The 24,247-nt window shown below is 37.7% G+C and overlaps 1 protein-coding gene across 4 annotated transcripts in view; it reads left to right on the forward strand.

Annotated features, from left to right (window-relative positions):
• SREK1 (splicing regulatory glutamic acid and lysine rich protein 1) overlaps window positions 1-22,807 on the forward strand; it is a 48,870-nt gene extending 26,063 nt beyond the window's left edge. For 3 of the 4 annotated variants that reach the window (XM_070412092.1, XM_070412096.1, XM_070412095.1), the window contains 5 exons: window positions 6,355-6,474; window positions 7,116-7,502; window positions 14,302-14,397; window positions 17,768-17,912; window positions 19,019-22,807. In XM_070412092.1, the coding sequence (XP_070268193.1) occupies window positions 6,355-6,474; window positions 7,116-7,502; window positions 14,302-14,397; window positions 17,768-17,912; window positions 19,019-19,168 (898 nt within the window). In that variant the 3' untranslated portion in view covers window positions 19,169-22,807. The remainder of the gene's footprint in view (window positions 1-6,354; window positions 6,475-7,115; window positions 7,503-14,301; window positions 14,398-17,767; window positions 17,913-19,018) is intronic. The other variant, XM_070412094.1, reaches the window with a different exon arrangement.
• The last annotated feature ends 1,440 nt before the right edge of the window (window positions 22,808-24,247 follow it).

Below are 24,247 nucleotides of genomic sequence, written 5' to 3' on the forward strand. Positions count from 1 at the left end.
CTAAACTGAAATTTGTTAATTGTTTCTCATTCATGGGACTGCTTTCATGTAGGTCCAACTGTGTAGCATTATAAATTACTTATTCTTGGCATGCATACAGTTGACCCTTGAACAACATGGGTTTGAACTGCATGGGTCCACCTATATGTGGATTCTTTTCAGTAAATATATAGCTCTCCATATCTGTGGGTTTAGGATTCATGAATTCAATCAACCACATATCGAAGACAGTACATATTTTCGATCTGCAGTTAGGAATCCACAAAAGTGAGAGGCCTACCATATGCATTGTTCCATGCCATCCTATATAATAAAACCCTAATATGCAAATTGACCAATGGCGGAATGACCGGTCGCTATGATGCACACTGACCACCAAGGGGCAGACGCTCAATACAGGAGCTGCCCCTTGGTGGTCACTGTGCTCCCATGGGGAGCGCCACTCAGCCAGAAGCCGGGCTCACAGCTGGCAAGCACAATGGCGATGGTGGGAACCTCTCCTGCCTCCGCGGCAGCGCTAAGGAGCAGTGAGCAGACGGGTGAAGGACGAGGGGTCCCAGACTGCAAGAGGGCGCAGGTCAGGCTGAGGCCCCCCCCCCCCCGCCCATGCATGAGTGCCGTGCACTGGGCCTCTAGTTTTGTATAAGGGACTGGAACATTTGCAAAATTTGGTATCTGTGGTGGGAAGGGTTAGTTCTGGAATCAATCTTTTGTGGATCCTGAGGGATAACTAAAGTTTTGGGGGAGTTAGAAGATTTTTGACTGTCCGGTGGGTCAACACTCCAACCCCTGCATTGTTCAAGGTTCAACTGTATATATACACACATACACATATCTACATATATACACACACATATACATGAATACACACACACACACACACACGTTTTTGGTAAGCATATACTATTTTTATACATGGTTTATAGAAACATATATAGCTTTTACTAAGTTCTTAAATACATAAGAGGATGATTTAAGGGGGCGGGGGGGGGGACCCCTTACCCAGAAAACTTAAGGATCTTGCCATGGAAGTAACTTCCCCCACCCCAGTAGGGGAGAGGGATGTCGGACATTTCTTGGCTTTGCCTCCCCTGCTGTTGGGATTTGATGCCCTTAGTGCTAGCTCTGACCTGCTAGACTTAGCAGGAGTGTGGGCAGTAGGAGCCCTTTCTCTTGAAGGCCACCTTTCTATGTTCTCACTGTCCTCAGGTGCTTCTAAAGCCCCTACCCTTCTTATTCCTTCCTCTTAGGAGGGAGGAAGGGTTTTTTTGTCACTGTGACCTTGGTTAGGACTGGGATGAGTTGTTCCCACTTTTTGTTTCCAAATTTTTATGTGTTCTCATCCAGATAGTGTTAGGAAAGATGGGTGGCACTCTAATTATTATATTTTAAAGACCAGCATAGGACTATAAGACATTTAATAACATTTTATGGGAAACAACTGACTTACAAATGATTTTTGCAACATGATGGTAAATTGCCCTTTATTCACTTTAATTTATAAATGCAGTTTTGCACATTACTCTAAAATGAGAACTGCTAACAATAATTCAAATCTTATCTTTGGTTAGATTAGATTTACTCTTGATTTGAAGCTTTTAGCATTCCTAGTTAAAAAACTTGTATGTGATTAGAGGGTGATGTAGAGACACGAAAATATTTAATGTCAAAATTAAAATACAATAATTATTCTTGGGCGGTAACTTTCAAACTCTAAGGAGACCTACAGGGTAAGGTAGGAAGCCAAGTAACTTGTATCTATCAGGGGTCTGGTTAAATATTTTAAAGGGTTTTCTTTGCTTAATTAAGGTGGAAAGCACTGTTTGATTAAAACAAATTATTTATATTTTTAGTAAAGTTAAGAACAGAAATCTTAAGATTTTTTATTAAGTACAAAGAAGCAAAGGCCCTTTATCCCATGTGGATGTCTGTAAATGGAATAAAAATGTTCTCAGTTTTGCATTTTTGCCTTAATACCTATTAGTTGAGCCTTGTATCTCTTAGGTTATTATTGATAAAAATTTCAACAAACTCTGACTTATCTTCTTATATTAAAAACGTGGTATGAAGGTAAATGTATAATTTTTAAAGACATAATAGATGAGTGGTTCAGTTGAAAATTAGCTGTTGAAAAACAAATTTTGGCTGAAAAAATGTGTTTAAAAAACAAGATTTCATTATTAATCAAGGGTTGTCTGATTTCATAGTATACCACAAGCATTTAACTATATGTATTTCTTTAATAGATATTTGTTTTAATTCATGAAAACATGACTCAAAATGAGTTTTAATTATATAAAGCATACTTATGAAAGCTCATTTGACCTCTTTGGAATAAATAAAGATAGAATTTAAAGTTTTCATTTATACTGTTGATGGTGATGACAGTGAGAGTTAGGAATTTTAAGCATTTACTCTGTGCCAGAGACTGCTAGGCAGTTAATTTTCCATACATCATCTGATTTAATCCTCATGACAGCCCTATAATTCTTACTACATTTACAAATGAAGAAACTCAGGATAGAGAGGTTGACTAGTGAGAGTTCTCACAGCTGGTGTGTGGCAGAGCTGAGTGTTAGGCTCAGATTGTCTGACTCCAAAGCCAGTGACTCATCAGTTTATTAAGGTTGTGTGCATTCAGTATTGTTATATTTTAATAGTTCCTAGGATATTTCATTATAAAAAAACACTAGAGGCCCGGTGCACAGATTCGTGCACCGGTTGGGTCCTGCAGCTAGGCCTGCGGGGATTTGGGCTGAAACTGGCAGTCCGACATCCCTCGAGAGGTCCCGGAGTGCAAGAGGGCACTCTGCAAAGTTGCTGTCACTTGGCAGCACCAGTGTTGAGCATCTGCCCCCTGGTGGTCAGTGCGTGTCATAGGTACCAGCCAGTTGGCCGGTCGTTTAGGCCTTTATATATATACTAGAGACCCGGTGCACAAAAATTTGTGCACTCGGGAGGGGGGGGGAGGGGGAGGGGGGTCCCCCAGCCTGGCCTATGCCCTCTCGCAGTCTGGGACCCCTTGAGAGATAACAACCTGCTGGCTTAGGCCTGCGCCCAGGTGGCAGAGGGCACGTCCAATCCCTAGGTGCAGCCCCTAGGCCGACTGGGGAGTTGGGGTGCTACCCCGTCATTCACAGAGCAGGGCACATCGGGAGGTTGCGATGCCACCCTCAGTCACGCTCAGGGTAGGGTCGATTGGGGGGTTGGGGCACCGCCCCCTGTCACACTCAAGGCAGGGTCGATGGGGAGTTTGCGGCGCCACCCCCTGTCATACACAGAGCAGGGCCGATCAGGGGGTTGGGGAGCTCCCCTCTGTCACTCACAGAGCAGGGCCCATCAGGGGGGTTGGGGCTCCGTACCCTGTCACACACAGAGCAGGGTCGATCAGGGGGTTGAGGAGCTCCCCCTGTCACTCACAGAGTAGGGCTGATAGGGGAGTTGGGGCACCGCTCCCTGTCACACACAGAGCAGGGCGGATCAGGGGGTTGGGGCGCTGCACCCTGTCACACTCAGGGCAGGGCCAATGGGGAGGTTATGGCTCTACCCTGTCACACATAGAGCAAGGCCTGTGGAGGGGGGTTGGGGCGCCACCCTCTATCACCCACAGAGCAGGGCCGATCAGGGGGTTGGGGCGCCGCTTCTGTCACACTCAGGGCAGGGCCAATGTGGAGGTTATGGCTCTACCATGTCACACACAGAGCAGGGCCCGTGGGGGAAAGTGGTTGGGGCGCTGCACCCTGTCTCACACAGAGCAGGGCCGATCAGGGGGTTGGTGCGCCGCACCCTGTCAAACACAGAGCTGCAGGGCAATCAGGGGGTTGGGGAGCTCCCCCCTATCAGGCACAGAGCAGGGCTGATCAAGGGGTTGGGGCGCCTTCCCCTGTCACGAACAGAGCAGGGCGGATAGAGAGGTTGTGGTCCCGCCCCCTGTCACACACAGAGCCGCAGGGTGATCAGGAGGTTTGGGCGCTGCCCCCTGTCACGCTGATCCTGGTGCCGGGAGGCCTCGCTGCTCCGCTGATCCCGGTGCCGGGAGGCATATTACCCTTTTACTATATAGGATAGAGGCCTGGTGCACGGGTGGGGGCCGGCTGGTTTGCCCTGAAGGGTGTCCTGGATCAGGGTGGGGGTCCCCACTGGGGTGCCTGGCCCTTCTGGGTGAGGGGCTGAGGGCTGTTTTCTGGAAGTGGGTGACTGAAGCTCCCAACCGCTCCTTTTTTTCTTTTTTAAAATTTTTTATTCTGGGCCAGCTTTAGCTCTGAGGCCTCGCTGCTGAAAACATCGATACAATGTTGCGGTCCGGAAGCCCGGCTGATTGAAAGCCGGTTTCTGGGGTTTTGTTTAGCTTCTTATTTGCAACATAGTACATAGTTGCTTAGAGTTGCACCTGAGAGGCCAGCAGCGGCAGGCGGGGAATGTTGGAGTCTGCAGTCACTGGAACAAGCAAGCCTCCCTGCTTGCTTCAGTGCATGGCTGCCAGCCGCCATCTTGGCTGACAGTTAATTTGCATAAGGATATGCTGATTAGCCAATGGGAAGGGTAGTGGTCGTACGCTAATTACCAAGTTTCTCTTTTATTAGTGTAGATAGATATTACATAAGCAGTTATTTCAGTGGGAAAAGGAGCCTAGAGAATTTCACAATTGGAAAAACTATTGTTTTTTTCCTTCTGGAATTCCAGTAATAAGGGTTTCTTTTAATAGCTATCTTTATCTATCTATATATATATAAAAGGCTAATATGCTAAGTGTATGTACAACCGGTTCAGTTGAAAATAAGATGCACACTGACCATCATGGGGCAGACGCTCAATGCAGGAGCTGCCATGACATGCACTGGCCATTTACAAAGAAACGGTACCGTGGACCTGGCACCAACAAAGCAACACTTGGCTTCCCCCAAGTGGGAAACAGGCCCTGCCACCTTCCCAGAGCGACACCCCACCAAATTGCAGCCAATGCTGCCGAGACCCCATGGTGCAAAATGTGGCCCATAGCCCAGCCCAGCTTGGAAACAGTCGCTGTGGGTGCCAGGTAATTACATCACGTAGGAACGCCCGGCTTCCTCTCCCTAACAACTAGCCTCCTTGGAGTTTCTTCAGCCCAGGAACGTGACTTGCTTTATAGCCACATGCAAACATTTTACACATCAACCAAATGTCTGTGAAGTGTTTTCACTTGCCTCATCTCATTTGATCCTCACAGAAGTCCTGGAGTAGGTAGATAGGAGATTTGAGAGAATCCTATTTTCTTTTCATTAGCCGGAAAACAGAGAGTTAGAAAGTTTAGAAACTTGACCTGACTGAAAAGAATAAACGGTAGACTGTGAAAATGACTTTAGGTTTTCTCATTGTACAGAATATAAACACTGCTGCAGTTAAATATTTTACCCTTTGTTCTCCCTTCGTGATCAACAATAATAATCAGCTTTGTGTTGATATTTACTGCTGTGTTGCTGACAATTACTTGAAAGAGAAGTTGGGGTGCTTCACTAGGCTGGAAAAAACTTAGCTAAATCAGAAAGCAGGTCTAATTAATCAAGTTTATTCTATATATATAACAGGCAAAGTTGACTCACACGTGCACAATACATATAAAGCTCTCACTGGCGCCAATCACTAGTATAGTTATAAAATCAGGGCCTTACAAATCCAACGTTTGGTTATGTCTAGCTTTAACTCAAGTGATGAAGCTTATTTTTCTGTCACACTAGTACTGTCACTAGTACTATCCTGCTTATATCTTCTTAATATGTATTTTGACAAACAGCACACAGCCATTTATAGAAACTATTGAACTATGTAATCACTGAAGATTACAACTTGTCAAGATAAGTTGTAGTCCCAAGTAGTCATTACATGCAAGTCAAGAGTTAAAGACAATTTGTGATATGGAAACTTGGATCATAGGAGAAGTCGTCTATATTAAGGCACGTAATAATTAGCAAAAGAGATTCGCATGAGAAGAGATAATGCACAGAACTAGCATTATTTTGTCTTCTGTTTTCACAGAGGTATATTCTGTTTTGTGAGACATTCTGGAGGGGAAAAAAAGGAAAATAAGTTAGCAAAAGAAAGCCACACCTGAGAAATGTTAACTTAAATCTGACACAGGAAATAACTTAAATTCTTTCTCTGTTTTTATCTTGGTGTTCTGAATAATGATCAATCTGATAAAGTTTCCATAAATAAAGTATTTTAGATAATCTAACTGAAGCACTACATAGTGGAGAATTTTAAAATATTGATACATATTTTGGGATAGTTTTTAAAATTCTCTTATTTGAAAGACATCACTGAAAGTTGAAATTCTAAGAAAAAGATTTGACATTCTAACAATTTGTTTTTCTTTAGGAGTAGATCCCATAATAGATCACGTTCAAGACAAAAAGATAGACGTAGATCTAAGAGCCCACATAAAAAACGCTCTAAATCCAGGGAAAGACGAAAGTCAAGGAGTCGTTCACATTCACGGTGAGTTTTGGGTGAAAAAAAAAAAGGCTTTATTTGTTAAAAATCTGTTGTGAGGGAAAGTAAACTTTTTTCCTGATTGTTTTAGTAATTAATATTGGTTGCCGTTGATTTGGATCTGATTGCCATTATGACTCATGAGGTTTCTGTACTTAATTCCACCTGGTATTTGTTTTTATTTTACTAATTAATCAATTATTTATTTTAATCCTCACCTGAGGTCATTTTTTTTCATCAATTTCTAGAGAGAGTGGAAAGGAGGTAGGCAGGGGAAAAAAGAGAAACAGAGAGAGAGAGAGGGAAAGAGAAACATTGGTGTGAGAGAGAGACACATTGGCCACTTCCCGCACACACCACAACTGGTCCAGGGATTAAACCTGCAACCCAGGTAAGTGCCCTTGACTGGGAATCGAACCTGCAACCCTTTGGTGCATGGGCTCTAACGATTTAGTAATACTGGCCAGAGTGATATTTGTTTTATTTAGTAGCTTCAGTTACAACTGAGTTATATAGAAACTTGTTAAGTCTTATAGCTATTATAAATTGTTTTGTATTGATAATTATTGAAGAAAGAGAGGAAGGTTCTTTTGGGGAGTAGAATTATTTCAGTTGTGAATTTACTTTCTTTTTTTTCTTTTTTAAAGGGACAAGAGAAAAGACACTCGAGAAAAGATCAAGGAAAAGGAAAGAGTGAAAGAAAAAGATAAAGAAAAGGAAAGGGAAAAAGAGAGAGACAGGGAAAAGGAACGTGAAAAAGAAAAGGAACGGGGTAAAAACAAAGATAAAGACCGAGATAAAGACCGGGAAAAGGACCGGGAGAAGGATAAAGACAAGGAAAAGGACAGAGAGAGAGAGCGGGAAAAAGAGCATGAAAAGGAGCGAGACAAAGAGAAGGAAAAGGAACAGGATAAAGAAAAGGAACGAGAAAAGGACAGATCCAAAGAGATAGATGAGAAAAGAAAGAAGGATAAAAAATCCAGAACACCGCCCAGAAGTTACAATGCATCAAGAAGATCTCGTAGTTCCAGCAGGTTTGATGTGCTTAAAATTTTTACCAAGGTTTTTACTGATGACAAATGAAAATAAGAATTTTAACTGAGGGGGACAAGATTTTCTTTACAAGTGGAATCAGTACAGTAATATCAAAACATTTTCCTTTTCAGAGTAAGCATTTCTCTAAGAGGGCTTGCCACAGGATTGAATCTGTGAGAAGGAAGGATGGATGGTATTGGGCAAAATTATTTGAAAAGTTTTACTTCTCTTTTGTGATCCATTATTTTAACGTGGTGGCAGCACTAGCAGATGGTGCTGCTGCTGATTTTCTTGGAGGGTGGGATGACAGGGGCAAGTTTTTATTTTTTTAATTGGGGTGACATTGGTTAATAAAATAATATAGGTTTCAAGTGTACAATTTTATAATATAGTAGAGGCCTGGTGCATGAATTTGTGCACCAATGGGGTCCCCTGGCCTGGCCTGCGGGATTGGGCTGAAACCGGCTATCCGACATCCCTCAAGGGGTCCTGGATTGTGAGAGGGCGTAGGGCAGGCTGAGGGACCCCACTGGTGCACAATCGGGCGGGAAGGGACCACGGGAGGGCTCCAGGGCGTGTCTGGCCCCTCTCGCTCAGTCCTGATTGGCCGGATCCCAGCAGCAAGCTAAGCTACCGGTCGGGGCGTCTGCCCCTGGTGGTCAGTGCATATCATAGTGACTGGTCGAGCGGTTGACTGTCTCCTGGTGGTCAGTGCACGTCATAGCGAGTGGTTGAGTGGCCTTAGCAGATCATTAGCATATAACGGATGATCGGACACTTAGCATTATTAGGCTTTTATTATATAGGATCACCTGGATATTGCATTGTGTGTTCACCACTCAAGTTCAAATCTCGTTTCACCACCATATATTTACCACCCTTTACCTTTGTATCACCCAGTCCCCTTTCCCTCTGGTAACCACCATACTGTTGTGTGTCTGAGTTTTTGTTTGTTCATTTTTTTGCTTTCAGTTTTATATCCCACATATGAGTGAAATCATAGGTTCTTGACTTTTTCTGTCTGACTTATTTCACTTATCATGATATTCTCAAGGTCCATCCATGTTGTCACAAATGGCAGTATTGCATTTTATGGCTGAGTAGTATTCCATTGTATATTTGTACCACATCTTCTTTGTCCAGTGATCTAGCAAAGGACAGTTGGACATCACATCACACCTATTAGGTTGGGTATTATCAACAAGACAAGTAATAACAAGTGTTAGAGAGGTTGTGGAGAAAAGGAACCCTCATTCACTGCTGGTGGGAATGTAAACTGAAAGTTTCTCAAAAAATGGAGCATAGACCCAGTAACTCTTCTGGATTTCTACCACCAAAATGTGAAAACATTTATTCCCAAAGATATATGTACCCCTATGTTCATTGCAGCATTATTCACAGTAGCCAAAATATGGAAACAGTGGAAGGGCCTTTTTAAAATTTAAATATAGAAGAATTGACCTCTTAGACTTCCATATTTCTTTGGAGTGGTGTGGTTAGTTTTGTGTGAAATGATTTCTGAAATTGCAGTGTTAGTGTTTTTTCATCTAAATTAGTTTTTACTGCAGTATTTTGTTGAACGCATGAACGTTTACATTTTTTGTTTTGTCATTTTTAAGATTTTGCTTTTTTCTTAGGACTGTTCCCTTAATCTATTAATAAGTGCTCTGCCACCAGGTGGAGTAGGTTGCCATAGTAACTGCAGCAAAATGAGGACCTTCATTGATTGAAGATTATGTAAACCTACATTTCATTATTCCGGATGATACCGTGGCTATAAATAAATAGAAGTTCTTGTGTTAAGCTATATATTAAAATATATATTTTAAGCAAGCTTTAAAGGCATTAAGCATAATTTTTCATAGAAAATAATTTCAGAAACAGGAATGTCTTTTTTTAAAATTCTTTTTAAAAATATTATTTTATTGATTTCAGAGAGGGAAAGAGAGAAACATCAATGATGAGAGAAGAAGCATCGATCAGCCATCTTTTGCATGCCCCCTATTAGGGATCAAATACGCAACCTGGGCATGTGTGCTGACTGGGAATCAAACGGTGACCTCCTGGTTTTATTCTTTTTTTTTTCTTTTTCTGGTTTTATTCTTAATGCTAGTCTTTGTTTAGATAATACAAGATAATTCAAGCATTTTAGTGCTTTTACTATATGACAGGTTTTATGTGTCAGCAGTTTTTCATGCCTAACCTTATTTAATCTTTAAAAAAGTCTATGTGCCGTAACCAGTTTGGCTTAGTGGATAGAGCGTTGGCCTGCGGACTCAAGGGTCCCAGGTTCGATTCCTGTCAAGGGCATGTACCTTGGTTGCAGGCACATCCCCAGTAGGGGGTGTGCAGAAGGCAGCTGATCAATGTTTCTCTCTCATCGATGTTTCTAACTCTCTATCCCTCTCCCTTCCTCTCTGTAAAAAATTAATAAAATATATTTTAAAAAGAAATAAGTCTATGAGAAGACTATTATCATGGTTGTAAAACATGAGGAAACTGAAGGTTAGATGAAATTTTCCATCTACTTTGTACTTTAGTATCAGGAGTACAGTAGCCCTTTCTCCTTTTAGAAATTAAGTTTAGTTGAGAATTCTCTAACTAGTTCTTGGTTATTTGCTTTAAAAAACTTGATTCAGCATAGAGTTGAAAGCAACACTTTATGTTAAGACTAGAGGCCCGGTGTATGAAAATTCATGCACTGGAGGGGGGCGTCCCTCAGCCCGGCCTGCCCCCTCTCACAGTCTGGGAGCCCTCAGGGGCGGGGGTGATCCAGCGATCAGGTGAAGGCGACGCCCCATCACACCTCTGCTGCTGCCACTGCTGGCAGCGCAAGCCTCGGCTGGCCCTGGTTACCTGCGCCTTGGGTGGCCCTGGGCGGCTGGGTGCTGAGGGGACTGGAGGACTCCAGAGGCAGGCACACAGAGTGGCTGGGCCCGCCTGGGGGCAGGCCTGGCCTTGCCGCACACCTGCCACCCAGCAGGGCTGAGGGGACTGGGCGCCGCCATCTTGTGGCTGTGAGTGCCACCATCTTTGAGGGCGGGCAGTCAATTAGCATATTCCCTCCTTATTGGCTGTGGGTGCCGCCATCTTTGAGGGCGGGGCATCAATTAGCATACTCCTTATTGGCTGTGGGCGCTGCCATCTTTGAGGGCATGGCAGTCAATTAGCATATTCCCTCCTTATTGGCTGTAGGCACCGCCATCTTTGCAATGGCGTGAGGGTCAATTAGCATATTCCCTCTTTATTAGATAGGATGGGCTTAAAATAAGCTGGTAATATTTTCGCACATTGAACCAAAATTTGAAGAATTAATTTAACCTCATTTACTGTGGGTATTGTTGAGCCCTGTGACTGCATGTTTATGGCACAGTGATTTTAATGATTCTGTGTCACATATTCTTTTGTGTTTATGTAATTGTTTAGAGACCGCTCTTCACAACACCAAATAATGTTTTTGATGCCATTTAGTTGAATTTGCTTTTTCTGATGACTGAATGAAATGTTTCATTTTTTTCTTGGCCCATTTTAAAGTCGCTTGATATTTAAGGAAGTTCAGATATTCACATTCAGTACTAAATATATTCCTAAATAACCTCTGGGGTCTGGAAAATAAATGCTTAGAATGTTTCATACTTTCAGAGAAGCTTGGTGAAGAGATACAATTTCTCACTTTTTAGCATTTTTCTGCTTTTCAGTTGCTCTAATTTGTTTAGTAAATCAGGGAAACATTTCGATTGCTCAGAAAAATAGTCTACTTAATATTTTTATTTCCAATATTCTCCTAATCTACTTTTTAAAAGAAAATTTTTATATATAAAAACTTATTTTTTAAATCCTCACCCAAGGATAAGTTGTTTTTTTAAAAAATATATATTTTATTAATTTTTTACAGAGAGGAAGGGAGAGGGATGGAGAGTTAGAAACATCAATGAGAGAGAAACATCGATCAGCTGCCTCCTGTACACCCCTACTGGGGATGTGCCCGCAACCAAGGTACATGCCCTTGACCGGAATCGAACCTGGGACCCTTCAGTCCACAGGCTGACGCTCTATCCACTGAGCCAAACTGGTTAGGGCTAAGGATAAGTTTTTATTGCTTTAAGAGAGGGAAAGAGAAACATCTATTGGTTGCTTCTCCTACAACCCCTCCCCCCCACCAGGAATTGTACCTACACCTACATATGTGCCCCCACCGGGAATTGGACCTGCAACCTTTTTGGTGCAGGGATGAAGCTCCAACCAACTGAGCCATCCGGCAGGGGCAATGTTTAAAAACCTTTTAATGTTTAAAAGTTACTATCAATAAATAGACCAAGAAGGGGAAGGAGAAAATATTTATTGAGTACCTATTATGTGCCAGGCTCTATGTTTGGTGCTTTATTGGTATTCTAAATCCTCATCATAACACTGCAAGGCTTGAGTTATTTTCATTTTCCAATTGTAAAAACAGGTTCAAGTTAAAAGCAACATGGCCCCAGTTGTGTGGCTGGTAAGGTGTGGAACTAAAATTTAAATCTAATTCTAACCAACTGCAGTTCTTCCTACTAGAGCTGCCCACTTCTTTCTCAACTAACTGGTATTCTAAATTGCTGTCTATTTAGCCTTAGCTCTTACCATCAATTGGTAGTTATTAGATATTCACCTGTACATAGTACTTCCTGAACAAAGAGTTACACTGATCAAGGGGTAGCCGGTTTTGTGTATACTTAAAGTCTGGAATTCACAGATGTTCTCATGCTATGGAAAAAGTGCTTTGGATTCTTGTGCTGAGCTGTTAACCGAATAGCATTGATTTAATGGAATATTGTTACCTAATTTCTTCATCAGTCAGAAGTATAATTTTGGGGTATCCTGGAAATAAAGTTGGGTAATGGAGGAGAGAGCTTCAGGTAGAGTTGGAATTAATTTATTTGTGTTCTCAAAATTCTTAAGCTCTTTTGGTCTTAATATCTATTATATATACCACATCTAAAATATTATTTAGATTTTTATTTTATAAATGAAAACATAGAATGTTTCCTTAACCTAGAATCAATTTACTGAGGTAGTAAGAACAACTTGAATTATTAGAAATTGATTCTTTCAGCTATATGGCCAATGGCCACTAATTATCAGAACTCCTTGTGAGATAGTTGGATACATTAGTCATTTAATAACTATATCCTCATACCTCATTCTTGAATTATGAACATATTAAAATTTATTGTTTCTAAGTTGACCACCTTGCTAATGAATTAGAGTATTCATATTTGCTAATATGTTAAGCAAAATAATTTTAATAACAATAAACACTTAATCTTAGTAATTGTTTTTTACTTTGTCATATTTAAATCCATGGTTTTAAGTATTTTACTTATCTCTAAGCAACTCTGCACTCAATTTTAAATGAACAGAACAACAGTAATGAAATGGTAGGAGATGGGAGGGCAAAGCATAAGATGAGTTAACGTAATACTTTTTTAGAGATACTCTGAAAACTTAGGTCTGGAAAGTTCACATTTTTCAAGCCAACTTATTTTTCATTTCTTGAAAAAGGCATGTTAGTGACCTTATTACAAAATAATTCCCAGTGGGGCAGCAAGGAGCTAGATGCATGACAATGGATCTGATAAACAAAACATGTTTTAGATGCTAAGGAAGAACATATCTAACTTGAGAGAATCTGAAACATCCATTAATATTTTTTTCAACTCAAATTATTGTTCAAATAAACAAGATGAGTTGGAGGTCCTCTACCCTTTCTAAGATGAAATGTTAGGAGATCTTTTTATTAATCTGTAAGATTTATGGTTCATAATTTGACCTGCACTAAAATTGGATAATAGAACGTGCTCATAAAGGACATGTGCTTAAACTGGCTTCCAAAGAATACTGGCCACTTGAGAGCATTAAGGACTCTTCTGTTTTTGCGTATTTGAATTGTCATTTCTTTATTTACTAGAGGCCCGGTGCATGAAATTTGTGCAGTGGCAGGGGGCAGGGGTCCCTCAGCCCGGCCTGCACCCTCTCACAGTCTGGGAGCCCTTCGGGGATGTCCGACTGACGGCTTAGGCCTGCTTCCTTAGCTCTGCTGTGGACATCCTAAGCTCTGCTGTGGAGGCAGGAGAGGCTCCCACCACTGCCGCTGCACTCGCCAGCTGTGCGCCCAGCTGCTGGCTGAATGGCGCTCCCCCTGTAGGAGTGCACTGACCACCAGGGGGCAGCTCCTGCGTTGAGCGTCTGCCCCCTGGTGGTCAGTGCGATCATAGGGACCAGTTGTTCCACGTTCGGTCGATTTGCATATTCGCCTTTTTATTATATAGGATTTTAAAAATCTTTATTGTTGAAAGTATTACATATGTCCCCTTTCTCCCCTATTAATCCTCTCCAGCTTGCCCCCACTCTAGGCCTTCACCACCCAATTGTCTGTGTCCATGGATTATGCATATATGCATACAAGTTCTTTGGTTGATTATCTCCCACCCACCCACCTCTCCAGCTTTCTCTCTGAGATTTTGTACTATGTTCCATGCTTCCATGTCTCTGGATCCACTCTGTTCATCAGTTTATTTTGTTAATTAGGTTACACATATGTGTGAGATCATGTGATACTTGTCTTTCTCTGACTGGCTTATTTCACTTAGCATGATACTAGATGCCTCCATGCTGTTTCAAAGGGTAAGAGATCCTCTTTTCCTGCTGCATAGTATTCCATGGTATAGATGTACCACAGCTTTTTTATCCACTCGTCCACTGATATGAATTGCACTTTATTTAAATTGCTGTAGTAATATATGGCATATCGTTGACTTTCAGGGAAAGGCGAAGGAGGCGGAGCAGGAGTTCTTCTAGATCCCCAAGAACATCAAAAACCATAAAAAGGAAATCTTCGAGGTCTCCATCCCCTAGGAGGTAGGTTGAAAGTATGTGCCCATACTAAGAATGAAGCAGGAGCGACAATTTTCTCTTCAGTTTATTTTTAAAACTTTATATTTTTGAATGAGCAATATGTAATACATTTGCATGGTTGAGAAATCAAAACTGTATAAAAGGTTATACAGTGATAGGTCTTAATTTTCGCCCATGTGCCCATCTACTCTGTTCCCGTAAGTAATGACTATTCATTTTTTGTGTATCCTTCCAGTTTCATATACACATACAAGGTGAGGATATGTACTTATTTTCATCTTTCTAATAAAAGAGGCAGTACAAAATATACACTGTTGTGCACTTGCTTTTTTCACTTCACAACCAGATCTTTCCATATTTGTCAGAGAGTGCTGCTTTACTCATTTTTACAACTGCATGGACTTCTGTTGTATGATAGTACCTTAGTTTACTTAACCAGCCTGCAGTAGAATGGGCTTTCTTAGTTTTTCTGCTCTAAATGATACAATACTGTAATGAATCGCTTTGGACTTATTTCATTTTGTAATGTGTACGTACGTATGTAGGAAAACTTTCCAGAAATGGTAATGTTGGGTTAGAGGATTGTGTTTGTAATTTTGAGAGTTTTCCATATTGCCTTTCATACGGATTGGCAATCCCTGTACTTTAACCAGCTGTGCATGAGAGTGCTTGTTTCCCTACAGCTATAACAGGTTATGTAATCAAAGTTGTGGGTTTTTGCCCACTAAATTGATGAGTAATGGTACCATTATAGTTATTTTAGTTGTATTTCTCTTAAGAATAAAAGTGATCATCTCTATATTTGAAGGCCATTTCCTGTGAATTGTCTATATATTTTGCCAGTTTTCCTATGGAGTCTTTTTTAATATTTTCAGAAGCTTTTTCTGTATTGGGGAGACTATTCTTTAGTGATTTGATTTCAAGTATCTTTCCTAGTTTAAAAACTTATCCTTCTAAGTTATTGTTTCTAGATTGACCACATTTATTTATGAGGTAATTTAGAGTATGTAATTTTGCTAATATGTTAAATAGGATAGTTTTTAATAATTATTCAGTAACTGTTTTTTTACTTTGTCATATTTAAATCCCAGCTTTTAAATACAAATGTTTTTTATTTTTATATAACTTAATTTCTCAATTTTTTCTATTTAATTTCTAGATTTTGTCATAAATTTAGAAAGGTCTTTTCCTATTCTAAGGTTATGATAGAATTCCCCCATTGTTTCTTCTTCTACTTTTATGGTTTTATTTTTACATTTATATCTTTGATCCATTAGGAGTTTATCCAAATGTACCATCCAATTTTATTTTATTTTTCCAAATGCTTCACTGTTGTCCTAATACCATTCATTAAAAACTCAATTTTTCTAATACTAGTTTGATAGATTGCTTTTATTATGTACTAAATTTTTCTCTTTGGGTTTATTTCTGGGCCTTCTAGGCCAGCGATTTTTAACTTTTTTCACCTCATGGCACACATAATCTAATTACTAAAATTCTGCGGCACACCAAAAAATACGTTTTTTGCTGATGAGACAAAAAATAGTATAGTTTTGTTTCAGTCATATAGGAGGACTGTTGTGTTGTGTTGGTTGTCATTTTTTAATTTGATAATCTAAGGGAAAAAAGGTTGGTGCTCCTGACTAAATAGTCTGGTATTGCATGTTTTAAAAATTCCTGCAGCACGCTGTTGAAAATCACTGTCTGTGCTGTTGGATTGGTTTGACTGATGATTTCTGTGTCATGGTTTTAATTATTCAGATTACATAGTATTTCTTAATAGCTGATAAGGCCTGTTCTCCCCCATACTTCCCATGGCTCTTTTTTCGAGCTTTCCTGACCATGCTTGCATGTCTATTTTTCCCTTTGAACATCAGAGTCAGTTGTCTAGGTTCTAGAAATAAAACCTATTGATGATTTGTATTACAGTTATGTTTATTAGAGAAAATTTATAAGTAGCTTTATTAATACATAAGACTTTAATGAAGATGAATCTTTCTATTCAGGAACATAGTATATCTTTCTGCTTATTCAGGCCATCTTTAGTGTTTTTTACGTGTTTGTTTCATACAGATTTTATGTATTTTCTAAATTCTTATACATATTTTACTTTTATTGCTTTCGTTAATGAGTTCTTTTCTTTCATTACATTATCTAATTGGAGGTTGGGTTTGTACATAGGAAGGTATTGATTTTTGTTTGTTTTTTCATTCCTTTATTGGTAAGTCATAGTTTTTATAAAAAGCTTTGCCAGAGTGTAAGGAGCATGTTTCCCAGCAGGGGTGTTTTGTTTATTTGCTTGTGGGCTATTGTTTTTAAGTGAGAATAATGAAAGACATAGGATATGATAGAGGTAGCCATATTTTTATTGAAAAAAAAAAGCTTTGTTTACGAAAGTCAAGACTTCTCTCAGTTTTGAATTCAGATTAGACAAAAAGATATATTTACAAAGTGTCACTGTCTTCCCTATTCCTTTAATCTTACTCCCCTCCACCCTCTGTAAGAGATTGTTTATTTTATCCTTCCTTTCTTTTTGCAAAATTGAGCAGATACATATATTTGATTTTCTCCCTTTTTTCACAAAGGACAGTCTATAATATATACAGAGAGAGAGAGAGAGAGAGAGAAAGAGAGAGAGAGAGAGAGAGAGAGTGTGTGTGTGTGTGTGTGTGTGTGTGTGTGTATGGTCAGTTACTACCCAACCCCACCTTCACCCAAGTTATTTTTAAAAAAATGAGAAATAATTCACTTACAATAAAATTCATCCTTTTATATGTGCAATTAAGTGGTTTTTTTAAAATATGCTTACAGTGTTCTGTAACCATCACTACTACTTAATTCTAGAACATTTTTTGTCATTTTTAAGAAAGCCCATACCCATTAGCAGTTACTTCACATATATATATCTGGTTTCATTTTATCCTAATTATAGTAGCTAGGTAAACTCTCAAATGTTTCAGAACTAATAAATTGACAGTACTAAATTTTGTTTTATGTGAACACCTGGCTGGTGTGATTCAGTTGGTTGGGCATTATCCCATGCACTGAAAGGTTGCTGTTTCAATTCCTGGTCAGGGGCATGCAGGAGGCAGCCGATCAATGTTGCACTCTTACATCGATGTTTCTCTCTTCTTTTTCTCTCTCTAAAAATCAGTAAAAACTATTCTTAAAAAAATAAAAGTTAAATTAAAAGTTAATTGGAGTGTGGGTAGTGTAGGTGGCATCATAGGTCTCATTTATGTTACTTGACCAAAGTAGATTACTGATATGCTTATTTACTGATATGCTTTAGTGTTAGGTAACATTTTGTCAACAATAGAGCAGGTCTTTCATTTCTTAGAAGTTAACTGACATATTATCAATATTCTTATAGCAGAAATAAGAAAGATAAAAAGAGAGAAAAAGAAAGGGACCATATTAGTGAAAGAAGAGAGAGAGAACGTTCAACCTCAACAAGAAAGAATTCTAATGACAGAGATGGGAAAGAAAAATTGGAGAAGAACAATACTTCACTTAAAGTAAGCAATGGTCATTCAGTGTTTCGACTTTTAATAATTAATAACTGAGATTGTTCTTTATTGCATAGAAGTAGTTTTAGGCTAAAAGGTCCTTGACGGCAACAGTGTCTTGTATGTTTTTGGTATTCTTTTGTATTTGTTAAGTTGACAGTCTTTTTAAAACTAAATTTTGAAGGGATAGATAGATAAGAGCTAATTAAAAGTTAAACAACCACATTCTCTATTTTAGAGAATCATGGAATGGCATATAGTAAGAAAAATTTTAGACTATTTACGGTACATGTAACAAATGTATTTGATATTTATATTCAGATTTCTACTTGATGCCATTTTCCTCAGTATTTTGTTTCAACAAATTTGACAGATGTTCTGTCATTATTGGTTTTGTAATATATACTGAAATTAGGTTTGTTGGATTAGATAATTAATAGAAAACCAAATTCTAGCAATTAAGGGTTTTGGGATGAATATTTTAAGAATTTATGAATTATGTTATATTGGTATAATTTGTATTTGAACATCATTATGAGTTCTGGAGCTTTTATCATACAGTTTTATTTACTCTCATACTGATAGAAGTTTATCATTGTCAATAACATGTATTTCTTGAGCACTTACTATGTGCCAAGCACTATTCCTCATGTTCTCATTTAATCCTCACTTAAGCTGAGGGCAAAACATGGACGTTCTTGAACAGTCTTTGTTAGGAGGAATAGTGACTGGCTTTTCTACAGTCCCTTACTTTTGCTTCCTTGGTTTCCAGATTGCAAATCTATCCCGGTGTCTTTGGCAACTATTTTACTCTTTCCACAGATCTGTCACATTTTTTGAAGTCAGTGAACAACACTTAGTGAACACTTCCTTAAAATTTCTGTTGATCTATTTTTTTCTAATTTAATTTCCATGGATTGCCCATCTTTTATGAGAAGTGCAAAACATATATGGATACATATTTGTTTAACCTATATATATGAAATGGTAATGGGAGAAAACCCAGTTTTATTAATTCTCAAAAAAATAAAGTTACATATTTTAGCCATAAGCAAATGTAGTAACAGGCAACTCTTGAGAAAAATATTAAATGTATCCCTTAATATTCATTGTAGGAGAAGGAGCACAATAAAGAACCAGAATCAGGTGTGGGCAAAGAAGCAGATGACAAGGATGCACCAAGGACTGAGGAAAACCAAGTACAGCAAAATGGGAATTGTCAGCCAAATGAAGAAAACCTTTCTACCAAAACAGAAGCCGTGTAAGACTGACAAGTGCACCTCTAAATGCACGCTGGAATAAAATCCAAAGCTTTTCATTACTCTTAACAAGATGTTAAATAATGAAGAATCCATTTGAGCATAAAGAGACAAGCTGACAGCTTTTCTAGTTGTTAGGTGGCTTTGTGGCCATCTTGTTAGTGAGTAAGAAAAGAAAGCATGGACATCATGAAGATAACTGATGTTACCCAAACTCATCTTCTAAAATCTGTGTATTTCCATGGTGGCTGGCACACTTGTCCTGTGGTTTGTTAGTGTTTGCCAAGAACCATTACAAATAAATGGGACATCAAAGATCCAAATTTGTACTCTCCTCAAAGACTGGAGATAAACATTGGAGGCTCTTTTAAAAAGTGTTAGTTACTGAATTTTGTATTGTTTTACTTTTTTTTAAAATTTCAACATATACAGATTGATGATGTGCTTGAAATCGGTGCAGATATATACCCACCCTTGTAAGTGCAGAATATGTAAGAAGTTTTAACACTTAACTCCACAGGATTTATAGTGATTGTGTTAAATTCTCACTATTGTGTTTCTTTTTCTCACTGTTTAGGACAAGTTTTTCTTTACAATACTTTTACAGATTCAAATTCCTTAAATAAGTGGATTAAAAAAACAACTGACAATGCATGCTACTACTGTTCTCTTTCAAAAGGAAGAACAACTGTGTTGAATACTAATAATAATGTATTAGTATTCAGTGTTTAGAATCATTGGGTTTCCCCACAAAGTAAGCACTTCTTTTTTAACTTTCTTGACATTTCCAAGCTTATTATGAATAATATTGTAGTGTGTATTGTCAGCGGTAGATGGCAAAGATATCATTATAAAAAGAAAACTTGGGTTTTCAAAAAATGGGCTATGGGAGCACAAGCTGAAGCTTTAGTGCCTTCTACAATGTGGTATACTGTTTTCTAGAATTTTATATGTACTAGTCATTCTCAACTCATACGGAATTTAGATGGATATTCCATTCACTCCCATAGAGAAGTGTGCAAGTGATATGTCAAAAGAGCTTCTTACCTAGTTCACCTAATATGAGAGGGAAGTCCTGTTTTCAAGAATGACTTTAGAGCTTAAAACAACAGTGCAGTTTTGGGACCATCAGTTTTATACTGTGATCATTGAAAATGAAGCATGTTCTTAATTTACTTAAAGCAAATCCTTTAGATGTCTATATGGGATGGCCTTAATTATTACCTCTCAATCATCTTCTCATAAATGATGTGCAGAAATTGAACTTAAGGAGAATACATGAGGTTGTTTTGTTTTTAAGGATTTGTTTACTTGATTTAAAATATAGGTCATCCATCATTCTTAGGTTCACTTTTTGTAGAAAGTATGCAAGCAGTAAAATGACAACATTGCTAATATTTCCCCACCACCCTAAACCATAAGTCATAGTTTCAGAACTCTTTTCATTATTGTTATATTTCCAAAAAAGATATACCTTTTAATTAGCATATTATTGAAAAATCAAGTATAATTATTTTAATACAATATAATACAATCAGATTACTCAGTTGCCTTACCTCATGGGAAGAGTTACTTATAGATTTCAAAGCTGGGTAGCACATCAGTTATTTGGTTTCAACTTGAGTTTTTTTTTTAAGGTTAATACTATTGAAACTTAAGTATTGGGTGGGGAATGGAAAGAATTGCCCTTATTGCAAATAATGAAGCCTGGTTTGATTATGAAGCTGCTTAATTCCACCTCATGTGTCCAGAATTACTGTGGTATTTTTTCCCTTTTTGTCACTGTGTACATTAAATTTTTTGAAAATGCTTTACTATGTAAAGTATAGATGGTCATTTTAATCCTTCAACCACATACGGTTGGCTGGTAAACAGCTTATTCTGATACAAGAATGCTTGTATGGTGACTATGGAAAGATCGTGAAGGAGTACGTATGTCTTGCATCAACAGCTGTCTTATTTATGATATGTAAGTAGAATAGAGCAAATGTTTGACTCTGTTATTTTTAGTACCATTTCTTAATAAAGCTAAGTATTTTAGAGGAAAGTATTTGTTATGCATTTCAAAACAGCATCTTAGTTTTATTTTGTTATTTTTTTAGTTTCCATAGAAGTAGTTTCGACATGGAGCGTGCATGTTTGGTGTGGTGTCTATAAAACAATCATTTAAAGTTTGAGTGTTTTCTTGTGTTCTGGGCTCTATTAAATGTTTGTTATGTTATAATTAGCATATTTAATTTGGGTCCTGCTACTAATTATTTTTCTTGCCTATATTTATTCAGCTTTAAAATAATGAAAGACTGATTTATAAAAGTTAGGCATAAGTAGGAATACAAGAGATCTGGAGAAAGTGAAATAATTTTCTTAAATTAGAGCTTATGTAAGGAAAGCTTTCAAGGTCTATAGATATTTGTGTGTGTGTGTGTGTGTGTGTGAGAGAGAGAGAGAGAGAGAGAGAGAGAAAAAGGGGGGGGGTTCTCCTTGTTCACGTATGAGAGCTGAAATGTTTCCATTTGTTTATTATTTTTTCAAGGAATTTGTTTTTTTTCGTTAAGATTATTCTTGTTCATCCCAGGTAGATATTGTCAGAAAAACTTGAGGTAAGGCCAAGATGATAGCCGTTTTATACTTGAAAGCTCCTGTAAATATCTTTTTTTGTTTGATCATATGGAGAGTACATATACTCTGTTCCTTAAATTGTAATTGCTCTTCATCATTCTGGACAAATTCTGTTGGTCCTCTTGTTCTTTCTGTCCAGCACTGCACACTGAAAAGGTAATAATATAAGATGGCTCTTCATAAGATAGCCAGTTTCATGTGAGAAAACAAGTATAAATCCTTCACTTCTGTAACCATCTCCTTAGTTATTTTCCATCTAATCTAACTTATAATTGCAAACACTAGTCAGCTTGTGATTTTCTGTTTAGAATTACTTTTTCAAGCGGTAAAATGCATGTTATGTTGATCTTCAGAAGTGTCAGAGGCTTAAATTTTGGCAAAAATAACATTTAGAATTAATATTTTGTCAAAATATCATGTGATATTAGTCATTTTCATGACCCCATTTATTCCTATATATGTCGCTATTTTTATTTAAAACTTAAAAAAAAACAAAGATGACCCAAATTTTTCAACTGAAGATAATGTTCAAATTTAAGGGATATATATGTATATGTATATATATAGTACATATATATAGTAATATATATGTATTTAGTACATATATATAGTAATAGGCTTTTAAAAGTTTAAAAATTTATTAGAGATGGTTTGATTTAAATCTTTAGTTGTTGGAATAGCAATTAGAATGAATCCTTTTGGAGGGATGCATTGAAAAACTTAACATTTCAATTAGTCATTTTTTATATTTTCACAAAATAGTATCTGAATTTAACTGAATTTAACTTGGCCATGAAATAATCATTTCAACAAAGTAATTATGTTTCCTACATGTTTAATTTTTTAAAAATCTTTGCTACTTAATATTCTTAGTACTTTCTTATGTTTATTTGCTAATGTAATATTCATTTAAATTGAATTGTTCATTTTCAGATTTCAAAAGTTAGTGCCCCTAAAAGGGCTAAATTGTACTTCTGGAAGTAAGAGTCCAGTATAAATGTAATAAAATAATACTTTAAAATATAATGGACTTCCCTACTTAATCTTGGATTTGTGGGTTAATTTGTTTCTCTTAGTACATTTTTATTGATGATTCTGCTTAAAGACTGATACATTATTTTAAAAATAAAAGCTAAAGCTATTAATGACTTTTGGTCCATATTCTGTTAAGTTGGATTTAATAAATAATAGGTTTTTTTTTCATTTCACTTTCAGGTAATTTTATGGTTTCTGGCAATTAATTTATAATTATTAGTTTATATCTAATACAATATTCCTTAATATATTATGTTTAAAAGCAGGTTTGTAGCCTGTTGCCTGATTGTTAAATTTACTTGTATCTAGCTAACATTTTAACTTTGAAAATTGCCACCTTTTGGGAAGCTTCACATATTTTACAGTAAATATTTATTTTCCCAGGACTGGAATGAATAGTTCCCTTCATTCTTGATTAACATTTATTTGCTAGATAGATATTTTCTTAACTACAGGGTATCCCTCAAAAATGTATACACAACTTAATAGCTGATAGATGAATTAATGTTTCTTTCTTTTCAGATTTAACCCATTGGAATTAATAATTATTCAAAGTGTGTACACATTTGGGAGGTGGGACGCCCTGTATATTAAGTTCAAATTCATGAAAATCACACTGAAAGAATTATAGTTGAGATTTAATTCTACCAACTTAAGGTTACGGGTAGGCAGAAAAATGTTGGGGAACAATCTACAGAATTCCCTGATTTCCACAGGAGATTCACATTTTGGTATACTGTGTAATTGTATAGATAGTTCAGTTTAATGGTTAAATAGTACTCTCCTTAATCTTAATTAGGTTAATACATAGTGTTCTTTACATAATGCTATGAATTATGAAGGGAAGAGTTTAAAATGTAAGCAGGAAGATGCTGCATAGGTGGTGTGTGTTTATGTGAGTAGGACTACTAAATGGTACTAGAAAAGATTTATCAAATGATGCTGCTATTGTGTTACTATATTTTTAATAAAATGGAAATCTTAAAACCTTGCCAGTCTTGAGTAGTAATTTCACTTATTTCTGAGACATTTATTTGTATATTTACATCTTAAACTTTACTGTTTTTATAGTAAATCCATTTTGGATCTTAAGAAAAGAGGAAGGACAAGATTTGGCAGGATTCTAGAGACTTCAGTCTGATCAGACTCCAAGTGCCAGGAACAACCAACAATAGAGGTAGTGTTTACAAGGACTGATTTCTTGCCAGATCATAAGAATTCATTTTCTTAGGGATTCAGGGAATTCACTCAGCCAGTAGCTTGGACCCATTGGGTCTGGTCTGCTTCTGGCCTGGAGTCCAGGTGGCTCAGGAGCAGATTGAGGTGGGGACCATCCACCCTAGAAGTTGCCCACCTGCACGGGAGCTGGATCTTGCCTGCCTTTTATCTTTGTTTTTCTAACTTCAAGCTCCTACTAATTGCATAGTGTGG

The sequence above is a fragment of the Myotis yumanensis genome, unplaced genomic scaffold (assembly GCF_028538775.1).
Source record: "Myotis yumanensis isolate MYYU_CA2020_CCGP unplaced genomic scaffold, mMyoYum1.0.hap1 SCAF_4, whole genome shotgun sequence".
NCBI classification, from domain to species: Eukaryota; Metazoa; Chordata; class Mammalia; order Chiroptera; family Vespertilionidae; genus Myotis; species Myotis yumanensis.